This window comes from Microplitis mediator, chromosome 3 (assembly GCF_029852145.1).
Source record: "Microplitis mediator isolate UGA2020A chromosome 3, iyMicMedi2.1, whole genome shotgun sequence".
NCBI classification, from domain to species: domain Eukaryota; kingdom Metazoa; phylum Arthropoda; class Insecta; order Hymenoptera; family Braconidae; genus Microplitis; species Microplitis mediator.
This window is the reverse complement of record NC_079971.1, coordinates 25,350,049-25,376,566: the sequence shown is the minus strand read 5'-3', so window position 1 is coordinate 25,376,566 and position 26,518 is coordinate 25,350,049. Positions and strand designations below refer to the sequence as shown.

At 39.3% G+C, this 26,518-nt stretch overlaps 1 protein-coding gene across 16 annotated transcripts in view; it reads left to right on the top strand.

The window, feature by feature from the left end:
- The window catches only part of LOC130666133 (ephrin type-A receptor 4-A), an 89,666-nt gene that overhangs the window by 32,913 nt on the left and 30,235 nt on the right, over window positions 1–26,518 (top strand). For all 16 annotated transcript variants that reach the window (XR_008989610.1, XM_057466904.1, XM_057466900.1 and 13 more), the window contains exons 2-3: window positions 6,195–6,956; window positions 20,977–21,056. Coding sequence is in view for 15 of the 16 variants with exons in the window: in XM_057466904.1 (XP_057322887.1) it covers window positions 6,857–6,956; window positions 20,977–21,056 (180 nt within the window). In the remaining variant the exon portion in view is untranslated. The remainder of the gene's footprint in view (window positions 1–6,194; window positions 6,957–20,976; window positions 21,057–26,518) is intronic.

Sequence of the window (26,518 nt, the reverse complement as noted above, 5' to 3'; positions counted from 1 at the left end):
TCGTGGGACGTTCGTTTGTCTGTGTACGCGTGAGTTAATCGCTAACAATAAAATAAAAAAACGTCTATTGTAAGAAAAGAAATAAATGGATGCCAACTGTTGTCCTGCGTGAAAAGTGGGTCTAGAAATATATATTTATAGACGACGGTCAGTATCTAGTAAATTTGTTGTCGGTGAAAATGTGTAAAGTTTGTTCTTTTGGAGTTTCTTAAAAGTGGGTTGGAGAGTGAGATAAGTTAGGAATGAAAAGCCATATGGCAGGACCTGCGGTCGGATGGCTCGGATAGTTAGAGGGAGAAAATCTACCCTCGGCAAAGTGTATTATGCGGTGGTAGAAGATAGAGGGATCAGTCAGTATAAAATTATGAGGCACGCGAGTGCATTGGCGCCCACAAGCTTATCTTTATATTCATTCTCGTAGATTAGAAATAAATAAATCTGCAGTCAGGTCGGATGGTTTGTATCATCAGTGCTTCTTCATGGATATTCTTACGCCTGATAAATGATTGTACGTACTCAAAGTGCTCAGACAAACGACTTATTGCTTAGTCACTGTCTAGACGTGTATGTGTGTACTAGCCACTTGGACCAGTCTTAGTAAATGTTCCTGATAGAAAAACTTGGGTGAAAATTGTACAATACGGTATACAATATAAACGTATATATATATATACGTAGAGAGAATAAGGAAAAGAAGGAGAAGAATAAGAAGAAGCCAGGCACACGTAGTGTCTCGCGTGAATGCCTAAAGGTAAATGTATATATATGTTGATGATAGTCCGTAGGAAAACGAGAGTGCATCGGGAGCTCGGTGAGTGAATCGCGTGACCGATCGGCGATGGTCAGCCAGCGGGGGTGAAGTCGGCCATTAGCTTATCGTCGGGTGTCCGTTGAGGCAGCATTGTAGTTGTGAGTCGCAAGTATGCATTGGTGCACGAGAGTCTGACCACAACCATAACAACTACAACAACAGCACTACTAGCAGCAGCAGTAACAGCAGCAACAAGGTGACAAAGACAAAAGAAGTTTGTTGGCTAGGTGGTCGGGACACCAGATTAGAATCCCTGGCTTCGCGTGGTCTTCCTCGTGACTGCGCGAGTAAGAATCGCGTGTTCAAGTTTACTCAGTACGTGTCGCCTTGAAGACACCTGCTCTATGACGTGGTTTATTATTATTTTATTGCAATTGCGGAAAATCTTTAGCCATTTCTCTGAAATAGGATATAACGCCATGTGCAAGGACTAACGATCGAGGTTAATGGTTTTTGATGGTTATATTATGTAAGCCAGATGGTGTTTTAATAGTTGGAATGATTCCAATGGCTCGACATCATCAGCAAGCCAGTAAGCGAGCATTTGTGGGAGCAGTCCGGGGGTCCTTTGTCTTGGACGATTGATCAACGGAATCCAGTTGCGCAGTTGATCCACTTGAGCGGTCTTTGGCCGATTCTTGAAAACGCCGTGGGATGTCCCTTGAGAACTGAGCGGCTGGCTTTGATCCACCCTCCTACTTCTTGATCGGTCTCTCTGCTTAAACGCGGCTATAAGCTTACTGAGCTCAACTCTCTTATGTCTCTCTTCGATCCAACCTCTTTTATCGTGGTAGTTGTCGTTGTGGTCGTCGTATCGCCGTTTCTTCGCCGTTCCTGTTGCCTTGGTCGTCTTCGTGTATTTGTCCTACTCAGTCAGCTAATTGGAACCTGGGAAATCGATCCTGCGGGCCACTTGTCTGGCTATACAGAAGGCTGCCGGTCTTTTGACTCAACTTCTCTCATTCTCGCTGTCTTGCTTTTACGCTTATCAACTGTCTCTGTTTATTCCACGGTGTGTGGTTATATGTGCAACTATAAGCCAGTCTAAAGACACACGGTCCTGTTTAAGTCTGTTGCCACGTTGTGTACTTGCATTTGCAAGTACTTTCACTGGTTAGGAATGACGACTACGATGCTGTTGTGAAATACATGCATGCGGCAACTACACCTGTGTAGTATATGCAATGCGCAATAGCTCACGATGGATGAGAAAGAGTTGAAAAGTGAATAAGTTGTTGTTGATGATGATGATGATGATGATACTGATGTAGTATAAGTGTGCGAATGTTGTTTGTATGCTAAAGTAAGACGAACGTCACCGCGAAATTGATTTTGAAAAGCCAAGACCTCAGGGTTTCTTATATGTATATATATTGAGAGCGAGAGAGAGAAAGAGACGACGAAGCATTATGTGATTTTTAATTACGCCTTGGAGAAGAGAAAGCGATTGTAAAAAAGAATAAGGCAAGTAAAAAAATGAAAAAGAAACGTCGCTTCTTGTAGACAAACAAAAAATTTCTATTATTCTATCGTTATATTATAAAATTCAATGAGTCTGTGTGTTTTAAAAATTCAACAAAAGTACAAAAGACGCGTAAAATAAAAAAAAACAAGAGAGAAAGAGTATATATACATACACGGGTGTATAGTAAAAAATGTGCGACAGAAAAATAGAGATCCCGAATGAAATAAATCCAAAAGTCTCGGGGTCTTAAATTCATTGGAAATAGAATTTGTCTCGCAGCCGTCTTGCGGTTGGCTTGCGGTGACAACGACGGGTCTTGGGTAAGCTTTACGATAGAAGAAGATGAAGCAGATCAAAAGGTGAGTGGGTGTGCAGAGGAAGCTGTAGAGTATGTATTCACTGATGCAGACAAAGAAAGAAACTTATTCTACGGCGCCACTGTCACACACTGGACTCACTGCTGCACTCTTTTGGTTTTCTTCGTCTTGTTCTGTTGAACTATCACCATCATTTCTGGTCTATCTTTCTTATTCCTTTTTTTAAACTTTTTATTATTTTATTTTTATACGCCACGCTCACGTGTCTTATACTTTTATACGTTTTATTTTTCACGTCGGCTTCGCTTTGTTATACTACATTTATACGACGTAAGATGGACGACAGACAGCGACTGTAAAACCCGCCAGCGGTGAAATCCCAGCAGTGAAATAAATCCGCGGGCGGGTGGTCTTAAATTTACCGGAAATAGAATTTGTCCAGATGAGGCTGCTTCTGCTGCTCGTGCTGGCAGTGGAGGTGGCGGTGGGTTGTAGTAAAGTAATGGTGAATATATAGTAGGCGTGCTGTTTGGAAAATAAGAGCAAACAGCCGGAAGATGATGACGAGAGTAGTGTACAAGTTACACAGCAATAAGGGAGGCGGAGTTGAGTATATAACGATGCGGATAGAAAGAATGATGTGTAACGGAATCCCTTTTTGAAATCCCCTAGCAATCGGTGTGCTTAGTTTTATATATATATCTATATATATACATGTATGTTATATACAATCATTCATTCTGCAACCATAAACTACATGAAGACGCGTAAAAAACGGTGTAGCGTATGATGATGGGCTCAAGTGGGTAAGGGAGAAAGAGTATGGTATAGTAGTAGCTAGTGTTCTCAAGGGAGCTAATTTTCCCCGGAGAATAGAAAGAGAGTAATACAAACAGCGTAGCGGGGTCATGAGTTATGATTTAGGGATGCTAAGTAGCCCGGATATTCAAGCGGATGCGTCGCGTTCTCTCGGGACACAACGTGACTTGTTCACTAAATGTATATATATATATTTTTGAAATATATATATTAATCTACTGCCGTGATGGAAGTCTTTAAACAAATCTTGAGTTATGATGATGTTGATAATAATGATAATGATAGTGCTGCTGGTACTAGTAGATTCAAAGGGTCTTAAGCAATGAAAACTAAAGCCTCTTGTATAAAAACGTCTTGTGTTATCTTTAGGATTTTTTTTCTTTTTTCATTCGAAGCCTCTGGCGCACTTGAACCGAGGACCATCCGAAAAATCTGCAAGCTAGCTCATCTTGAGCAAACGAGGCAGGTCTTTGCTCGATGAAGAAGGTGCCTTCCAACCCAATACCTCTCTTCCGGGCGTCTCAGTGTTTACCTCGTGAAAGACAAGATGAGGAATGAAAAAAATATAAAAAAAATAAAAAATCCTGGAAGCATCAAAGGAATTTTCTCTTATTCGTATTTCTTCCTCTTTCTTTATTCCTGTATATACATATATATTTCTACTCACTAGCTCGTCTCCTTTCTTCTCTCCAGCTTGTAGACGTTGCTGATGTTTTTCGGCAATTGCTAACGGTGGGTTTTTCTTGTCAGAAAGTTGAAAGACTTTCTACTCTCTTTACCTGCTGCTACTGCTGCTGCTGTTACTAGTGGTGGTGGTGAGTGAAAAGAACCACTGTAGGTATATATATATATATATATATTTATTTAGAAATATATATATGTATATATATTTAAAGTTGGATATGCTTTAGTTGGTTGGCTGCTTGCTTAGTTCTTCCAGTATTATATGGTATGAGAAACGAAAACTCGAGGAAAAGTCACGGGGTGGAAGGGTTGTAGTGAGGAATGGTGAAGGAGGACATCTTAAATTTTTCACAAGGCCACTCTCGTATAAGGGTGTACAACACACAGGGGCAAATGCGCGCACAGCGAACCCGCCAACCAACGGTAGTGGTAGCATTTCACTCAAGTCTGCAATTTCGTGGATGCATCTTGGCTATACGGTTAGTTCTTGTAATCCTAAGAGAGAAAGAAAGTAAGTAACTGAGGGTTATAAAAGTGAAGGAAAGAGTGAGAGCGGAAAAGAGAAAAGAGACGCCGAGGTCTTTGCCCGCTTTAGAAGAAACTACTAAAGCTCCACTCCCTTTTTCTCTGCCTCCTACCCCCGTATTTTGGCACTCTACAATTTCGCTGCTCCCCCACCGTGTCCCTCCTCCTCATCCTCCTCTTCATCGTCGTCGTCGTAGTAGTTGCTGTCGACGTTTTTTTTTATTTCCCTCACCGTTGAAACGTCGGCTCTGTATCTTGCGACGACGAAGAATAGCCCCGACCTGTGTGTGCCGTGGGCAAAAGAGGGGAAAAAATAAAAACGAGACACTGGGAAGACGACTCGTAAAGGTGGAAGAGAGACAGTTTAATGCGTCGTATTGATCGTGGGTAACCCCTTCCCGTTTCTATCAACCCCGTAAAACTTTCTCTCTTGCACCTCAGCAACCCCAAAGTTTCTATTCTCTCGTCCCAGTGTCTTGTTCTTCTCCTTTTCTTCCTTCTTCTTCTTGCCTGGCTGACTGCTTGCCTGCCCTCTTACCAGTTGATCCCGAATTCGCCTTTGGCTTGACGTAACTCACACATGTGTATGTTTGTATATTTGACCTTGCCCTTGGATGATACCCACATGCCGATAATTCGAAATCTCACAGAGTTTAATAGGTAGCTTAATAGCCAGTCAGCTCAGTAGATAGATTTAAAGAATGCACACCTCACACTAATAATCATCGTCACGGTAGCTGAAGAAACAACCGAACAATCGTTTTAGCTTAGTCATTTCCAGTCGCAGGTGTGGACATTGGGGATATTGAAGAAGCTAAAGAAGTAACAGGTTGAAAATTTCGTCTCTATGTTTGGAATTGAGTCGTGCAGTCGAGCTTGTAATTACTCTTCAAGGGATTATTCGTTCTTTCCTTTTTATTATCATGTTTTTTTTTAATTTTTTAATTTTATTTTTCATTATCATGGCCACAACTTTCTTATTCACCGAAGAAAACATCATTGTTACGGGCCATTGACTCATCCGGTGTCTATACGTATTATATGTATACCTACTAATAAGAATATATATATATATATATATAATATAATAATAACTAGAGTTTTATAAATATTTCAATATCTTATTCATCATCTCTTTTCATATCTCTTTATTCCACTTAAATCATTCTCTACTGCCTACTACTTTACTCATACTGCTCAGTGTACTCTCGATAAATGTAAACCCGAGACACCCACTTGACAAAGTCTCGGGCGCGAAGGAGGATCTCGAGGGTCCTCAAAGAAGTAGAGACCCCAAGAGAGGATGAGATGTAAGCGGGTGATGTCCTTCAGGCGATGAAACTACAGCTCGTTCACCTGAATCTCGAAAATTTATTCCCTAAAGTACAACTACGCGACATGCTTATTAGATTGCTGAAGAGTTTGTTCTAATGATTCAAAGAAAAACACCCGAACGCGAGTTGCTTTATATATATTTTATATTTTTTTGTCATAAAAAGTATACATTTTTTATAATATTTTTTTTTATAAAACCAAGATTTTAATTAATGCGGCGAACCTTTTCTCCTTTCAGACGCCTGAAGCAAAAGAGATTCTCGAGGAGGGTGGAGTATAAGGAAACAAAAAGCCGAAGGAACCGCCTGAAAAAGCGTTCAAGTAATGCCACTACGGTAACTCTCTCATATCTGAGAAGGCAACAGCATCAACATCACCAGCATCACCAGTAACAGCAGCAGCAGCAGCAAAGGTGTGTGTAGTAACAACTCTGTAAGAGATGCGACGGATCTCGCTTCGTCATTAACGGCCGAGCCTAAAAACCAACCGAGACACACTCACACACACAACTTTTAAAAGTAAAGCGAGTAAAACTTGAACATCTCACCCGCAGTCTTTGTCGTCTGCGTGCGTCGGCGGTAGATGTTCCTACGTCCTGCGGTGAAGCCGTACATACGGCTAGACGTGCGGAGTACAACAGGAAAAACAACGCAACTATTGCTGTTGCTATTATTGTTATTGTGTGGCAGTAGTAATAGTAGTAGTTGTTGTTATTATTATTATTATTGTTATTTTGTGGTTATTGTTACTGTTGAGTTAGTGAAAAATAAATAAGCAACCAGCAAAAGCAATATTGTTGTATACGAGGCCTAAAGACAGACCACCGGTCTACTTGAGGCAATGAGGAGGAGAGAGTGACGCCAATTGATCGCGAGAGTGGACGGCCATTGATAAGGAGGAATGCTTGCCCCATGCAACATGGCGGCTCGTCTCATTTGCGGCACCTGTCTTGTCGCCTTCTTCATTCTTCTCTGCCTCGGAATTACCACCGCAGAACAAGGTACGTACACTTTATTTAAACTTTTTTATGCCGAGATAATAAATGGATTTTTTATTACCCCGAGAATTTTAAAAACCGCGGGCTTATGACCAACTCCATGGTATTCCTATCCTCGATACACAACCAATCAATTTATCAATTTTAAAATTTCATAACAAATAACAGATTATCATAAAATACATAGTAATTTATTCCCTTTGACTGTGGGTTCATATTCAGAGCTCGGATATTAAATTTTCAATTTATTCGTTGTTTTTTTGTCATACGAGTTTAATATGAGTCACCGTGTGTGCCATTGCACCGCTGAAATAGATGTATATATACATACATAGTATCATCACAACACACGTGCTCATGTAGAGCAAGAAGCTGTTGGCTTTTTTCCGGGGACCTTGCGGCAACAGAAAAAAAAGGCAATTTACCCGGTCTACTTTGAACCACTTGAAATGCCTTGTCCATACTAGGGAATACTGGGTAGAGAGACGTGACCGAGGCCCTCACGGTTGAAAACAACATACCCACACGTCGTGAGTCGTTAGCCTAGACGAGCTCGCTAGTCTACTACCAGACTACGCTATTACTATTCGTGCTGAATATCCATATACCACGATTATACAACTATACTACCTGTAATACAAACACTTAAAACATATATACACACAGATACATACACATTCATACACACGCACACGTACAACTCATCTTTAATATCTTGCCCTCAAGTCCCATTAGCAATCTTCATCGTTTTCCATATTTTAACTGACGAAAAAAAATAACTAAATCCTCGCCCGGGGGCTTTTGTCCCAATATATGCAGAATACCGTGGCGTTGTCTCGAGACCCTTTCATCCCCTTGAACGATTTCCGAGATCCCGATAATTTCGTAATGCGTCCAATCTTCAGAATTACCGGATCTCCATCTTCATGATGATGATGATGATGATGATAATAATAATGTTGTTGATGATGATGATGATGATGATGAAACAAATTTGATGATGATCGCAATTTATTTTTTTTCTCATAATAGAATATTTACTTGATACAGAAGTCTTGTTCTTTGAGTCTGTTACTGTGCCGGGTGACGTCAATCGAAGACGCCTTGGCCGATAACTCTTTTAGTTTGATTCCCTTTCTTTCCCTTAACCTCTTATTTCTCAGTCTATCTCAGTCTTGCTGATGGCTTCTGTTTCTCATGATGCTGCATCTCCAACTTTGGACGGTAATGCGTTTATCGAAACTCCCGAGAGTCATAGTATATATACCCAACTACTATAAGTTAGACACAAACTCGAATCCACTCTCTTACACATTCTATGTTTGATGTCTTCCCAGCTGAGCACGGAAAGCTCGTTAGCCTTGCTTCGTTTCTTGTCCGTACGTCTTCTTCTTATTCTCTTCTCTTCTCTTCTTCTATCATATTATTATATTCCCCCGCGATCTTTTTCGTCCAGTCATTAATGGATACATCTTGTGTCTGTACAGAGAGATATACAACAAATCTAACTAAACTGGATTTTCATCAGAACTACAGAGTTGTATCCTGTTTGTTTGTTATAAGCTTACGTATTTCGTAAAACTATAATTAGATAAAAAATACCCACGAGACAAGAGAGATTAAATAATTTAGACAAAGATAATGTATATCGTTCTAAGACAAGTTTTGATGTACGATGACGAAGATGAAGACGGGCAAGCGTACTTTTTGATGTTAATAAAAAGAGGCCGCCCAACCGAATTCCCAATTGTCAAATAACCGGGACTGTAAGCTGAAGACAGAAAGAGCGAAAGAGAGCGCAAACTCGATTGCCTCCACGAAGCCAGAAAGACTTGTTCCTTCTGGTATGAGGTCTTTCCTCAATAGCCCCCTTAGTCGTCGTTGTCGTCGTCATTGTACCGTGTCTCTCTTGCTCTTCTGTTACTAGCATCTCCAATCGATGGTCCACTCCATCTTAGGCTGCTGTTACTGCTGCTGCTGCTGCTGCTGCTGCTGGTGCTTCTACTGCTTCTACTGCTCTCAAGTGAGTTGAGAGATGCGGCAACGCCGCAGGAATGCCCTGGCCAGCCTACCGCGTGCATACCTGCACTCTTCCTACTATACACACACACATACAAATACTACTACAAATACTCTTGGGTCCAGTGGAGCTCTACCACGGTGGATCACGCGTCGCATACCTATTCGACAAAGACCAAGTGCGTTAATCAACTCTCAACCCTTCTCTCTTGTACATACATTCCCACTTATGACAAGGGGTTGGAGATGTTATAATATTGAAGAAAGATATTCATATATATATATTAATATATATATACATGTAGACCCAGCATTACAGCGACGACTTACCTGGGGGTCGCGGTGAATTTGGACGTTGATACGATCAGGACGTTGAAGAGATGAAGAGCGACCGACGGAGGATGAAATAAAGTTGTCAAGGAGGCTGCTGCAAGCCTCACTCTTTTACTCTCATACTGTTTCTCTCTTATTCTATCTCGCTCGTTCTTTCGCGTGTACACTTATATAAAACCGGCACAAAACAAGCATCAGCGCGAGACGAAACGCGATATGCGCCCGGGAACACGAGTGAGCATAAATTTCAATCGGTCAGAAAAATCTTCACTCTCTGTGCTGAAGAAAACAAGAGAACAACAGCAAGTAAGAAAGAAAGACAGAGACGGAATACCCATGAGTCGGTGCCTTGCTGTCTGCAAGAAAGAGAAAGTCGACAACGAGAGAATGGAGATACAAGGCTGCAGCAAGGCTCCATAACAGCAGGAATAATCCTCCCAAGCCTGTAGGTATAGTTTAGACCTACCAGCAAACCAACCAACCAACCAACCAACGAACCGTCCAGCCAGCCAACAGTCCACCAACCCAACGCGTAACGCATGCGGCAGCTTGCATTAGCTATTACGTATTTTATACATTGGCAACTGGAGTGCGTGGCCGCAGGACTTTGCAACGCCATGACGCTGGTATTAAACCCTCCAAGCGGTTCACCTGAGGCACGCATACACACTCACTCAAAACATTACCTTGCATATTCTCTGTAGCATTTATATGTGCGTGTATATCTGCTTACGTCTCATGTGTTTACTGTCTATGTCCTGCTTCAATACGCCTTAACTCTTTAGCCAGGAAAAGGTTCGTACATACGTACGTTACTCTGCAACGCCCAGGAATGCCTACTTTTACTTTTGCCACGACTTCCCAGTAATCCGGGTGATTGTGCTTTCAGAGAGTTTGCACTGTGTGTGATGTACAATTGTGCCGCTGGCCACACAATATAATGTATATAGATATAAAACTATACCATATATATTATACTTTCAAACGACTCAGATCGGTCATTTCCGGCTTCTGGATTATTTAAGATATTTGGTCAGTGACATTATTATTGTTCTGTAGCCGCTATATAGATAACTTTAAATAATCAACTCCGAGACAAACCACTGCTTAAACATTTTCTCTTTTATTATTCTAAAGGATCGCTCGTTTTTCACTCAGGAACAAAGCACCAGTTTTCGCCTTATCCCTATACTTATACTTATACACTTCTTGGATATCCCGTTCTTTTTTGTATTCACAGCAGGCGTCGTCATGCTGAATTAGTCGTGGTTTCATCTTGAGCCAGTAATTTTTGCACCCACAATTTTGTACAGATTTTTGTCAAGAGTCAGGGAGGTTAGACTGTGGCCAAAAAAAAATAAGAACTGAAACAGGTAAAAAAAAATTCAACAAATAAAAGGGTACGTGGTGAGAAACCCCGGGAGGGTGGGTTATATCTTTTGGGACACATAAATGAGAGTGGAAATAAAAAAGAAAAAAAAGTATCAAGAGCAAAACGTAAAAACGTGATACTGAAATGCTATTGGTAGTAACTTTTCGACGCCTGTTTCTCTCGCCCTTATCATTTCCTTCTCGCTCTTGTTCTCGTTTTCGTCTGTTAGCTCGGTACTGCTCTACACTTTGGACCCTTTTGCGCTTATAGTCGCTTTTCTTCGATTTTTCCCGCAAAGCAGCGGAGGCGTCGAGACGAGGGTTGGTTACATTTCCAGCAAGGCTATTATTCCTACGCTTCTTCTACTTTCTCTTTTTTAATTTTTTTCCCTTTTCCTTTCTTTTTATTTTATTTTATTTCATTTTATTCCTTTAGCTTTCTCTCTTTTCACCTTGTCGTGCTTTTTTTATTATATTTTTTCGCGCTTTTCCCCTGCTGCCTACGCGATAAAATAAAAGGAAAAAGGGTGTGGACGAGACGTCTGGGGTTTGAGTCCGGACGGCGCTAAAATTCACTCCAGGATTGATTGAGACCTCGGCAAACGTGACTAGCTTTCAAATACCGCGTTTCCCGTTGCTAAAGTACACAAACCACCCATCCAACCACCCGTCCAACCAACCAACCATCCAACCGACTCTGCTCTCTCATCGTGTGCTGGTTACGTGACTACTGCCAGATGATTAATACATTGACATCTGTAATTTAAAGAAGCCATGCTTTTTATTACCTACTTGAAACCAAGGCTATAGTTTTAAATTATCCTAGTGATAACGATATTAACTACTTAGTAACTAAGTCCACGCACACATGCACAGATATATAGTTTGTAAGACGAGTCTATCAGGTGGCCGATGGTCGTTTTACGAGCCTAGAGGCTTTTGCGCTTAACATCATGTTGAGGAGGAAGATCATTTTGCTAGATCCTATAAGATCTCTCTTGTGTGTACTGAGTCATAAAAACATACGGAGGAAATAAGATAAAAAGTAATATAAAAATCCATGTTTAAGTGGGAATTTTTTTTCAATATAACCGTACATATATATAAGGATACGTTAACAAAAAATAACTATATAGATAAAAAGCAAAAAAAAGGTTATTGCTAAAGCATAAAGGAAAAATAGTGTAGTGACCTGCTAATAAAATAATTATATTGGTCGGAGGTAATAGATTCTTGGAACGCATTAACCAGCTGAGATAAATCTCGTGGAATAAGGAGGAGAAGGAGAAGAAATGACCAGTGATGGTGGGAGTGAAAAGGGTAAAAGGAAAATAAGAACAAGTAAAAGAACAAGATGTTTATAGAGGAAGAGGAGAAGGGGGACAAGGAGAATCTGAAAGAGGAGGGACACGTTAAAGGAAGAAAAGGAGAAAGGAAAACTATACAGATACCTTTAATATTATTATGGTATGCGAAATAACAAACTAAGGTGCATATAAATTGCCCAGCTAGACAGGTGGTCGGTTAATGAAGTCGAAATGCTATCACTGCAATAGAGCGTTGCTTATGTCTGTTTTCTTTTTCTGATGCCGGCCCGTTTTTTCATGTCTCTCTCTAACGGTTTTTATTTTTATCCTCAGTTTTTTTTTACATATCACTCGTATCTCTTTTCTCATTTTCCATTTAATTCAGTTGATCCGCGTTCTAAGCGTTCATTTTAGATTACGATAAAGTTTTAACGAGAATTGCACCGGCAACTAGGCTTATCTAACTAGTACAGATATTTCCGGTATGTGAAAACTGACTGGCCCGCATATTCTACTAATGTGAGTTCATTCACGTTATTATTCCCTTTGATGAGGTCAGCCCTTTGGATAAATTTTGTGGTGTAAGGGAGATTAAGGGATAACTGTTCAAAAACTTTCAACAATATGTACATATATAACCCTCACATCCATATAAATACGTACTTAGATCTGTTGCGTGACGTAGTGAATTCGAATGACGTGTGGCCTATTTATTTTTATTTGTTAAACTTTTTTTTTTATTTTATTGAGATGACATATTGCCGACGCAGAAGGGCAGTAAATAAATATTTTGATGACTTGGCGTTTGTCCAGGATTGATAGAGATATTTTTTTACCGAGCAACTACTTACGACTTACTCGATGACTCGTCCGCAAAACAACCTTCAAGATTTTAATGTTAAATAAAATTAAGATCTTTAAATGTTTTTTATTTTTTTTGAAAGGTCGCCTTGTACTAAAATTCATAACTCGAAAACTAATAGCCGTTAAAAAATAATCTTTGGATCCCCATCTTGTTAATAATTTAACCGGCTGAAAATATTATTTCGATGATTTTATAAAATTCTTGTATCATTTTCGAGATATTTGCATAGATATACTCATTAGATATTTTTTTAAATTTAAAACCCAGTGATTGAGTGCCGGTGTCTAATAGCCGCGTAAAAATAATAAATTGTCGACTGTTAGAGTATTTTATAATAATTAACGCTTACACTGACATTAAAAATAGCTTGTAAGCTCTCGAATAAATAAAAAAATAAGTGTGCGTATAAATTGAAAGTGAATTTTATTAACAAAGCGCCATCGGGAATGGTCTTACACTCAGAAACGGACAATTGAAATTCAAGATGCATATGGAGAGGATACTAGAAGAGGATATAAAATATAAAATGAAGCGAGAAAGTCGAATAAGCAAGGGTGAGAGTATACCTCGAGACTCGAGCAATCTAACATCTGAGTGGACACGCGGGTCCTTGTTCTCTCTTTTAAATCCTCCTCACATACACACTGGTATCACACTGGCTGGAAGAGAGAAGAAATGAAAAAGGGACCCCCATATTGTTTAAATAATTGATTTAACATGTGTACATACATTATGCACAAACATAATAACGTTATGTAAATGGTAATTCTTGGCATGAGCGAGAGAGGCCCCGACGGCGTGGGCCGGGTAAAGAGAGAGCCAACTTGCTCGCTCGGTTGCCTTCTTGCTCTCTCTACTCGTCGTTTATACGTTCGTTTGTTGGACCCACCAAACATGGGGGCCTACTCGAGCTGGAGAGACCCCGCCGCGAAGGGAGTCCCAGGGTTAAGTTCCCGAGCACCTCATATTTTTTATTCTCTGTCTTGTTCGCTCTCGAGCGAGCTGGGACTCAGACTCAGGCTCGGATTCAGTACAGACTCAGCTGTATGTGTTGTACTTGGAGCAATAGTATAAGAATAAAAAGTTGAGGTAAACCTGGAGGAAAGAAGAAAGAGAACGAAGACGATGATGATGATGATGATGATGAAGAAAAATAAAATTAAAAAGACCGTGTGTGTATTCAAGAAGACAAGGGTAAACTCTGACGGGATTGCACTCTCTACTTGGGTTATTCCTTGATTTATCCGCACGTGGCCACTCGTGCCGATCGTGAGCTGCAGGTTCGCGTTTTCCTTATTGTCACACGTGCTTCACTTCTTCGATATCTTGCACAGCTTAAACTAGTTCCCAGAATCCTTATATTCTGTACCAGTGAGCGTCAAGTTCTTTCAATTTTACTATTCCAATAAGTAATTTAATCAAACTTTAACTTTTTATCCTTCTTTACATTACATTTTGTAACTTGATACTCATTTAAGTTTTTATCTGGATAAAGATCTCCAAGTTGATATTTAAAATTTAAAAATGCATTTAAAAATATGTCGATACATTAATTATAAATTAATATTCAAATGATGTACATATATTTAAAAAAAAGGCAGCAAAAAATAGTGTAATTTGATGCTCATGATTAAAAAAATTTTTATGAAATTTATGTGACAGTTTAGAGAAAAAAAATAAATAATAGATAATATTGATAAAATACATGGTATTTATTGAAATAAACAGCATATAACAACCGGTATAATAATAAAAAATGATGATACGTAATAAAAAAATATATTTATTGAATATATCTTTCCCAGTTGTCGTTTCAGTGTTTTTAAACGTTACACACGAAACACTAGACAGCCGATCAATTTAATTTCAACTAGGATATATCGGATGATAATAAATGTATTTGGGATCACAGAAGCTCAGGGCTTGATTAAATTCAACCGGTAGACAAATTTAGTAACGGCTCGGTCATTAATATCATCAAAAATACTTGTGTCCCGCGAGTACACCTGGAATTCTCCACCACCTACCGTCAGCGTGCGGAATGCCTCTTAACTTGATGGATCGGATTACCGTGGCTTTGGCTGGTGTGTCCGAATCTATCCCCTATCCTGACCGAATCTCAACCACGAACAACAAGACCATGTAGAACTAAGATATTGTAGGAACTAAGGTCGCTGCTGGTGTAGTATAGAGCAAGAGTTTGTTCGAGGCGCGAGAAAAGAAAAGGATGATGAAAAAATAAAATATAAGAAAAGGAAGGCATGAATTAAAGAGAGTTCATTCAACCAAGTGGTATAAGAATATCCCGCGTAGTCTAACGGGTCGTAAGTAGTGAAGGTTCTACTGCGACGGGGGGCCGTATATAACAAACCAGAAAGACATTGGACCAGATCGTAATTAACGTCAAACCAGAGAGAAAGGTGTCTAGGGAAAGCTGACACGGGGTCACACGTGTGGGTGTGCTTAAGGTGAATCTGTGGAGGTCTTTCTAACAGAAAACATTGCACAAGTGATATACCACGGTGGATTCACACCAAGTAGAGGAGAAAACGCATGTTAGGGTCGCCGCTGCTATGCTGCAGAGCCAACTTTTGTTCGCTGGTTCTCTCGCTGTGCAAACCAATAAAAGAACGTAAAGGTCACTTGGGTGCTCGTAATTAACTTCTTCCTCGAAGGAACCATGAAAATGTCCATTTTAAATAAAATAAAATAAATAAATAAAAAAAAAGAAGGTGATTTCTGGAATGCTCGTAGGTGTGATGGACTGAGCGATCATCATCTTGACAGAAACCATTGAGATACTGACAAATTGGTAAGCCGTTTTGGATATTCTCACGGAGTAGGCGTCGTCGTCTTGCCCGTCGTAGTAATTTCTTTTTATTTTCTTTTATTCCCTCTTGTCTTTTTTATATATTTATATTTTTTTTATATTCTTCCATTCTTTTCTGACTGGGTGATGTGTGCTTGGATGACACAAGACACAAGTTGCTTTTGCCCGACTCGTTTGCGTTGCCAGCAACATTTTTAGAGTCCAAATAAAATAGTGAATGTACAGGATCTCGGCAGGAGCAGGTCATAAGAACGTAGGTGGTCCCCACTTCAACATCAGCTTCTTCTCTCTCACTTTATTCCTCTGGCTCTTCCTCCCGTGCTATGCTCATCTTCTCATCCTCCTGTACTGGGTATACCTCTTCCCTTGCTCCTTCTATCCTTCTCCTTCTCCTTCTCCTCCTTATTCCTTCACCCTTTCTTCCTTCCCCGAGTACGCTCATGCGAGGTCGCAATCGTCTGCAACCACACTCACATCGCGTGTACTCTCTTACCTTCTCTCTTTCTCTGTTTGTTCATACACTCAAACTCTCTCATCCTACTACAAGCTGTGACAGCGTGTACGCATGCACCTTTACTGACAGCCGTGTACTTCCCCCCGTGTACTTTCTCCCGGTTTCCACCTCTTCACCTCGCTTATGTTAAAACTCACATGTTTCTCTTACTCGCTCGTTCACTTATTCACTCTCTTTGCCCTCCAACACTCTGTCTGCATCATACTCTGCACTAGTGTATACGCAACACTCCTTTTGGGATTACCCCCAAACCATTAGCAACGTGATTTACAATTAAGCAGTCCTTGTCCCAACATTTTCCTTTTTTTATCATCGTCATTATCATTATTATTATTATTTCCATCTTATATACACAACATGTCTGCGTAAATATCGAGGCACACCACCAACACCACACACGACTCCATGGACAATAAATATGGCTTGAAGGCAATCGAGTCCTAGTCATATCAGCATCAGTAAATGCATTCATTTTGATCACTTGTTCTTTGTACAACAACTTTAATACCTATATATATATAATATACATAAATATGTAGATGTGCATATATATATGACCAATTTGATCAGTCGGTTTGTGAGAAAACCAGTTCGGGATCAGTTATCAACGGGTGTTATAAAATACACTCTGGATATGATGCGCGTCCAATCAACATGAATTCCACTCATGTGACGCGGCGTCATTTTGCTGCTGGTACTTTTGCTGCTATGCGTCCTTTAGCGTCGTACATTTCCTCAGCATTATTCCTCTTTTTCTTTTGGTTATTCATTCCCTCATTCTCCTCCTTTCTTCCTTCTCTTATCCCCGGTGTGCTTAGTATTAAACCATATTTGTGAAGATACAAATAAGGATAGCTGATGCATGCATACGGTTTAAATCTCACACTCCACGGACTTACTCGGTCACCTAATTGACTCGGTGTGGGCCTTACGTTGGCGTTAGTGTCGACGGTTAACGAGCAGTAACGTATTTTCTACACTGTATTATAATACTCAAAAGATACTGTACGCTTGGGTATAAATACAACCACCATTTTCCTTCTCACTCTCAGCAAGTTAGATGAGGATAAACCAGAACTGCATAACCGAGACCAAGTACAAGCCTCGGGCTTTTGATATACACCTGCCGCAAATATTGCCCTTTTCATCAACTGTCATAAACAACAAGTCCAAGTATACTCTTGCTGTATATATATATATATGTATATAGTGTAAAGTATAGGATAGGGTGTTGTTTAGTGATATTGTGCGGCAGTAGTTCATAATGCTAAATATCCTTGCCAGCAAGATGATTGCAGCAGAACCTTGTCCTCGTCGATTTATGGCACCTTGTCGTTACGGAGTCTTTGTCGCCGAGTTTTTCTACCTCTTGTGACATTTACACAATGAAATTTAGAAAATGACCTTCGTTGGTTGTTTTATAACTTCTGTTTCTGCTTTAGTTACTGCTGATATTGTTGTTACCTTTCGTGGTGTGAGGCAGGATTTTAAAAGTTTGTGGCCACGAGAAAACTAACAAACCGTAAAGAATTCATTACTAGTTTTAAACCGTGGAAAACCTTGAGCTTAATGACTTTCTCGGCAGATTCTAGTGGTTTTGTTGAGTAAGATATTTTGTTTAAGATTTCTGTTACATTTTTGTTATTTCATTTCATTATTTTTATTACTACTGTGATATACAATTATTTTTAATGCACCCGTTTTAAGTTTTTAACCTCCAAGTACTTATTTTTACTTTTTTTTTTTTTATTATCCGTTCATTAAATCAAAACCTGGGGATTGCAAAAATATATTCACAAACTTGACACCAGTGAAATAAATTATAAAAAATTTCGTGATAATTTTCAACGGATCGCTCAAAAGTCAAACACTTTAAATCCACTTTATCACGCTCTTTTTTCGTCTACTCTTAATTGACAGTTTTTTTGATATTTTTTTTACGTTCTTAAATTTCAATGTATAATTAAAAACCCTTGAGATTTGTCTGCTATCGATTCATATTTGGTCTCATTATCTGTAAATTTTTTCATGCAAATTATCCAGATTCAGAGCTGTCTGTTTTTTTACACACTTATTATTTTTTTATTTTTTTTATATAGAAATCTTTAAAAAAAAAGTGAGCAAAAATTAAAAAAAAATTTCCATTTAATATGAAATTGATTTTTTTATTAAACTTGACAGTTTGCTATAAAATTTGCATTCGCAGATTAAAATCAACGATCCGTTCTCTGTAAATATTGATAAAAATCTAAAAATAATAAAAATGCATATGGTAAAAAATATTTAACAGCAAATAGTAACATTCGAGTCAGTGATAAAAAATAAAATTATTCATTTTATTTATATATAGAGTTTTAATAAATAACCAATTACGAATAAAACAAAATCTCTCGCTTCATTCGTAAAACTTTTGCTAAGCGGTAACTCAATTAAGTATTTAACCTCCGGTAAAAAATATTAATAGAACAGAATATTAAATAAAGCTAGAAAGACGGTTTGATAACCCCTTTAAATAAATTAAAGATACTTAGATATGAAGGATATAAATCAGTAATTAATAATCTGCCGGTTGGATCACTGAGTCAACAAACAAGTTTTCATTTTACATATATTTATATTTACACATATATATAATGTGTTTTTTTAATTTTTTTTCTTTAAACTCGGATGGGAAAAAAAAATATTAGCAGGTTGCGCATTAACGTAAAAGCCATATACGCGATTGTTGCTCCATCTCTCTTTCACTAGTCGGCCCTGCCAATTCGTCCCCCCTTACGTTCACCCGTCGGCTTGGAAATCTGATACGACATGATAGTCCCAGGCCGCAGTATCGATCTCTACCACTTGGGATTATAAAAGTAAAGGTGTACCTGTGCCAGAGAGTGGAGTCAACCACACGAATCCAGCCAGCTCTTGCTCCTATCCACTCTCTTTTACGACGCACCGACTAGTGTGTATACCATACTACGCTTTTTTACTTTTATTTTATTTTATTTTATATATAGGTCTCCTTTTTTTTCCTTCAGACGCATATAGATAGAAGTGAAGTCTGGTTGGTGGTGTGTATCCACCAACTGTGATTACTCTATAGCCATCGTCTGTATAAACTTGCAAGCACAGAAGGGAGCGTCGGATACGAAAAAATATAAAATAAAAAAGTAAAAAACGAACAGACGTGTGTAAGAACCCCGTGAGTCGTGAGGGTGTGGACAACACTATATGCATAGCGTCACACCCGGTTCAAATTTGAAATTTAAATTTCGTCCCTTGGGACTGAGGCGACGTAAAGTCGTCGTCATCACGTTGTCGTACCACTAAGATACAATTTTGCTGCATCAGAATATGTATATACACAGATATATATGTATATATGGATGTAAAAGGTTACAAATAAAGTTTGAGGGAAAAAAGTGTGATGAAAAAAAGGTAATTTCTCTAGGGCCCCGTTAGCCGTTACCGCTGGTCGGTAAACATCAACTGGGAAAGATCGTATTTATTCTGATATATTTGTCCTTTGTCTTCTTAAACGTGTAGGTACATGAATACGTATAATACATATACGGTGTTAGTCTCTGTCTTTATTCAAATTCCTCGTCTCGATTCCATTTAAACATTTGCTGGTGTCATGCGACACGTGTTTGTGTCCGCCTTTCAGCATCACCCAATCGTACGATCCTTGTTGTCGTGGTCGTCATCTGCAAAGATACTGCTCGTACTCGCCGTTCGTGTTCATGTCGATCCTTCAACTTGTCGTGGGTGCGTACAAGTCCCCAAGTATTAGCATCAGCATCCCCAGCAGCAGGAGCAACAGCAGCAGCAGCTACAACATACAGCCGTAGATATCTATATAGCAGTCAGCAGCAGCAGGAGCAACAGCAGCGACTTGAGGTGCCATCATCCATGAGTATGTAGACTTTCACCTCAGCTGTAACGATCTCGTCTCGATAACGACCAGGGTCTCCATAATTCGAGAATATATTATGGAAAGTGGACGAGTCGGTTGTTGGACAGGATGATGAACGTCACAGTCTTGATAACGAACTTTATCGTGATGTTGATCAAAACCACCATCAGCTAGCTGTACTAGCTGCTATCCACCGTAGTAAACATCCGTATGATGATAATTATTATGATTATTATGATGATGTGATGTGATGGTGATGATGATGATGAGGATCAGGATGAGAATGAGGATGATAATGATGATCATGCGTGAGAGAGTGTACGCTAGAGAGTTTACGTTGAATTGTCGTGGAATTTGACATTACACGAGACTACTGGCTGGTGGGAATAGGGCTGATATGGGGGTGTGTTGTAGTGGCTGGGGTTGTACGAGCTGCCGGTCGATACCCGAGACCAACACGTTCGCATCTCCTTTTCTCTGTCGCGCCCGCGCGTCTATGTCTCTTTATAAATATATGTATATGTATATATATATATACAATCTAGCACACACTACACAATATCAGCATACGTATGGATATTGCTGCCGTCGTGTCTCTGAGAAGGTAAAGCTTTTGCTGCTTTTTTCCAACAATCTCTATCTCTATCTTGTTCTCACTCGCTCATCTCACTTTTTTTATTCTTTCTTGTTTTTTTTTTATACTTTCATTTTTTTTCTTTTTTTACCCACACTTCATAACCACGCTCGTCTGCATCTGCTGTTTTGCCCAGACTGTGACGAGTCGATGACACTTGGAGATGAACCACATTGCGCAATAACTCCTGTATTCATATGTTTGCTTGTTTATTTAATTTAAAATATATTATTATTTATGTTGCAGTTGTCCTGTTGGATACCACGACTGAAGAGATACTAGACTGGACAAAATTTCCTTACGGACCGCAAGCAACGACCCCCGGTGTAAGTATAAGTTGTTTTGTTTTCCAACAGATTTAGCTTTTATAAGGATGTTTATTACTGGTATTATGTAAAATAGACTAGAAAATAAATGCGGACCTTTTTAAAACCGAAGAAAAAAAAAGCGGTATGAGCATACAATTAAAAATGAACATTAAAGTTTATAATTGGCATTAGTCTATACGTATGTATTTAAATCGTATGGATAAATCTCTCGCGGATGCTGTGATCAGCGATCAGATTTATCAGAATAGGAAATTCCGATACCGTTAAACGGGTATGTGAGTGTGTATGTGCATTAACGGGAGCAAGATAAAACGTATTATTCCGAGAAATAATCGGTGAATCGGGTTCAGAAGCACACACACGTTATGGGTCTACTCGGTGCGCGCATACGTGGGCTCCCGCTGATCTCTGGTACTCGGCGCCATGTTTGTTTTTCAGTTGTTAAGCGCCCAGCGGGCCGCCAGACAGGTTTAAATCAGCCTCTCTTGCCCCACCTCCATCTTCATATCTCTTTTTATCTTTATCTTTTTCTTACTTGCTCACACGCTCGTTCATTTGAGGAGTCGTGGGCTTGCCACGAGTCGTTTCTGCGGGCTAACAAATTGCTTTTTCTCGAATGGGCAAATTAGAGAATAACCAACAACGACCAAGACCAAGACGACGAACGACGACTGAGACCAAGAAGACCAAGACCAAGATGACGATGACGACGATGATAATGATGATGATGAGAGAGAAGAACTTGGTTCTTGACCCGGGTACTTTAGTACACTTGGAAAAGCCAAGTAGACGTTAGCATGTCGGCGTTAATCGTCCGTATATAAGTTCGGAGGCTAAATTCAAAGAGCCGTCTTGCTGTCTTGTTTGTTTTTTTATTTTTACTCTGAATACTAAGAAGCAATCAGGACAATTCACACCTCTTGTATATATATATTTATATATTCTTGACTAATTATTGCCGACGAGGATGAAAGGCGCAAAAAAATGATGTAGTAGTTAAATTTTTTAGCGAGAATTAGTTGAATATCTAAGTGATGGTAGATACAGGTCAGGAGTCCAGGAAGTAACATGATCCTTCTTGGGAATTACCTCGCGAGGTTGGATCTGACATGTCCTGAGATCGAGATAAAACGTCTTAGACGCACGTGCATACTAGAACGGATTAGTAGTAATGCCAAAGCGGATCACACATATACATATATGTATACATAGATCTGAAATGTTTGGGATGATTGGTTGATATCCCAGCAGCTGGGTCATTGAGGTATTTACGAGATGATGCAGCTAAATTTATATAAACGTGACAGATTTTTAAAAGCATTGTTGATTAAATATGTTATTTCTAGTAGTATGTTTGTCGTACTTTGAGTTTCCATATGGATTTAGAATCCGACTTAGGTTTATCTTTATCTTATTTCTCCGTAGACCAATTCCAAGGGTTCTTTGTGGAATAAATTACCACTGTTAACGCAATAAAGTTCGCTACCTTTGGTGGGCGCCGATGCGCAGAGTTATTAATATACACGACTACAGCCGGAGGGTACAAGGAGCGTTGGAACAAACAGCCCAAACAGAATTAGCCTCGACTATTTGAACAACCTGATGGGGAAAGGTTAGAGTAAGAGTTAAAGCGGGTGGGTGGAAAGGTGAAGACAAAGAGAACTTGGGAGTGGAGATCAGAGAGCTGCTAGAGTGTGGAGAAGAACAAGTATCTATACATATATACATATATATTTGAATATGTGTAGAAGATGAAGGGAAACAGGAATGTATTCGGGTATTGCACTCATCTCCATACCAAATCCTGCTTCGCTGAGCGCCAACTACAACTTGGCGATTCCCTTTATCCGTACGTATGTACGTACGTATATATATTTATATATGTATATAAAGTTAAACTTTCTCGATAAGACGTGCCTGCGCACGTGGCAGAGGCGTCTTGTCAACCCTATCTCCCTATCATACCGTAACATCTATCGTGCAACTACTTCTGCTGCTGTTGCTGGTTCCATTCTCTATACCTACTTGTTCTATACTTACTCTCAACTCATAGCCCTGGTTCTTCGACGTCTACCAGCATAATACAAACCCTAACTCTGTATCTTTATCGTGTGTCTATCCGTCCGTCCGTTCATCCGTTCATTCGTTTGTATGTCGTATCATCTGCATCTAAATGTGTTCCTGGGATACAAATTTCTGAGGACGTCATGTGCGATAAATTAACGACAAATTCCTAGAGCAGTTTAGATTACTCTTTGAGGTGTTTCCGTCTGCCGACATCCAAACACTTTACTCTAATTCCCTAATTGCTGGATTATAAACCTTTTTCTCGCACGACCCTGGCTCGGAAAGAGAAACAAAAACCATAATAACATTGAAACTAATGTATCTATATATCTATATATAATCGCGGATAAATACATACGAACGCACTTTACACTCTTGTATACTTAGTCATCCGTCCCCCGCACTTGTGACAAAATCTAACACCTAGCAGCGACCAAACAATGAGATGCTATCGGAAGTGCGTAATCCAATACGTCCCACATGTTCTCACAACTCCGGATTGCCATACGGTTCGCTATCTTATCATTATTATCAAATTCCCCTTTTTCTCCAGCCCCCGCACATATAATATCATCATCGATTTTGCCAATATCTACTCCACCAGTAATGTATCATTGTATATATCTATATTTATATATAAATGGCTGTGCGTGCGTTTATGTGTGTTGGTTTGTGTGTATATCTATCACTCCCAGTATATCTTTGTTTCTCGTATTCTCTAACTGAACAAACGTGTGGGCCCCTCTGACTCAGCCGTATCCGTCGGTAATTTATCAAGCTCGATCGTTTTCAAACTGGCTCGTGAAGAATGACGCCTTATCTTCACCCTCGACAGCCGAGTGTTGATCTATATGCATGTATCGTGTGCATGCACATATTTCTACTGACGTGCACAACCTTGTGTCATTTATATATATCTAGAGATATATAGATACATATGGTATTTTTTATTCATATCACATATATGATGCTGTGTATATGTATATATAGGCGCAGGCCAAACAAAATACCATATCGATTACAGATTTTTCATCGGGACACCGCAACAGAGACGGATCGACGACGGGTGGTTGTCGATCGATAAAACGTTGAGACGTAAACACTCAATCTTTGTTGCAATTGTAACTTGGCTTTTTGACTTTCATCGTCTCAAATTTTATCGACGTATATCGAATCGGATGTGTATCGTCATCTTACAGTAAGCGCTCGTCATCGCATTTACGATAAGCTTTAGCACCGTCGTATTATAGACATATATATTCAGGACATTTTACGACGATACATTCACATGCGATGGTAATCCGGAGAATTACTCGTCGTATAAATAACGTAGATGTTTCGTCAGAAACGTGCGTTTTAGGAATTTATGACGGTAAGTCGTTCGGGATCTTTATATGAGTAGTTTTTCTAGGGTGATCGCTAATCAAGAATACGGTAAATTATGTATATAAATATATTTTATTTCTCTGTCCTTGTATATATTCTTCTTTTTCTTCGTCTTCTTCTTCTTCTTCGTCTTGTTGTTATTTCAAAAGACTTTGAAATAATGGTTAGGTTTCACAACCCGCACGATTGATGCTAATTTTTCGTGATGATCTCTCTCAAACCCAACCCAAGGATCCACATTCCATCAACTCGCAATCATGACGGACCATCACGTAGATAATGAATTCGTCAGATACGTCGGATGAATTCTTTGTGCGTTACTCTTATTCGTATCCTCTCTATTACTCCTTTATACATTTCTCTTTGTTAGGCTGTCCTCACCATTTGGTTTGAATGTGTCTCCGTAATACCAATAACGTTGTACTCTGTAGCTGACTGGGTTGCTGATGATGTTGATCGGCCAGAAACGAATGACGCGTGAGAGATCGCTTATTGGATGTGACTTTTAGCTCCAAGCGATCAGCCTCCAGTCATTTGGTTCGATCGTGATCTCGACATCTTGATCACTCGTTCCTGTACTCTGCCCTTTTCGTCTCTTCTCCTAGTCTAGCGAAGTAACACACGTTTTTACTTCACCAACCTGGACAACTTTAGCTCATAAAAAAAAAAAAGCTAAAAAATGAATGAATAAATAAATAACATTTCCAATGACTTTCTATCGTGTTGACTGATACGAGCCGTGGCAACAAAATATATTACCAACAGATCATTTATTAGAACTGATAGCATTTTAACTGCCCGAGTTACTTATTTATATTTATATGTATAGCTATATATGTACATACATGTATATACTTAACTGAAAGACAAAGGATCAGTGGTCATGTCCATTTCTCTCTCTTGGAGACACTTGGATAGACGCGTGGGTTGAATTCCAACTTATTAACATTTAATTTGTAAATCACAGTCATTTATTTCCATCGGCATCAATTCACTAACGTAATACGTCACTGACGGACCATCGCTCATTGTTTCACTTTACACGATAACTAAATACAACTTATCAACGAGTTTGTCATCAGTGTTTATCATTTTCATGCTTCACTGTATCGTCTCTTTTTACATATAAATATATATTATATATACATATATTTTTTATTCCTTCTTTTCTTATTTGTCTCGTTTTTTTATTCTTTGGACTAAGACAGGGATACCGGAGACTAGTCATAAAACCCGAGGCGTCTCGAGTTATTTACGAACTAGAAGCACGGTGTGAGCTTGGAGAATGCGTTAATTAAAAAGGGAAAAGGGAATGGGGGCGCGATAAGCTTATAGTGGAGGAGTGAGTATATAGGAAGAGTAGAATTCAACTACGGCATCGTAGAATTACCCGCCATTTTCCAGACGCCTCAAATCAATCGTCTCTGCCACCATCGCCATCACCACTACCATCACCACCACGATCACCTTCATCGTCGTGGAAGCAGAACAAGGGGGGCGTTATAGAGTATCCCTCTCATAAACTATTTTCTGAAATATTAGTCGCGTGTGTAAGATTAAACTGACGCTCGTCGCTAATCCCCTTATAACCAACAGCCTGCCAGTTTTTTCGTCAGCAAAAAATTATTTCATAGTAATAAAAGTGGTACAAAAAAATAAAAAAATAAAGAGAACGATAGAAAAAAGAGAGAAAGAGTTGGAATGAAAACTAGAAGCTGACGTTATTAAACTAATGGCAGAGGAAAATATCACGTTTTTATATTGATAAAAGTTTGTGATGGAAAAAAAAATAAAACAAAGAGAAAAAAAAATGCTGACTTGAGCATATGGAACGCAGTTTACCTGGAAAAGTGGTGCAAGTTATGCAAGCAGACAAATCGCATTGGGAATCCCCCAGGAGGTCGGAAAGGCACGTACACAATCGATCGTACGATATGTATATACAGTGAGTTGTAAGCGTGAATTACCGGATAAATCCTAACCTGACCTAAAGCAAGCACGTAGTT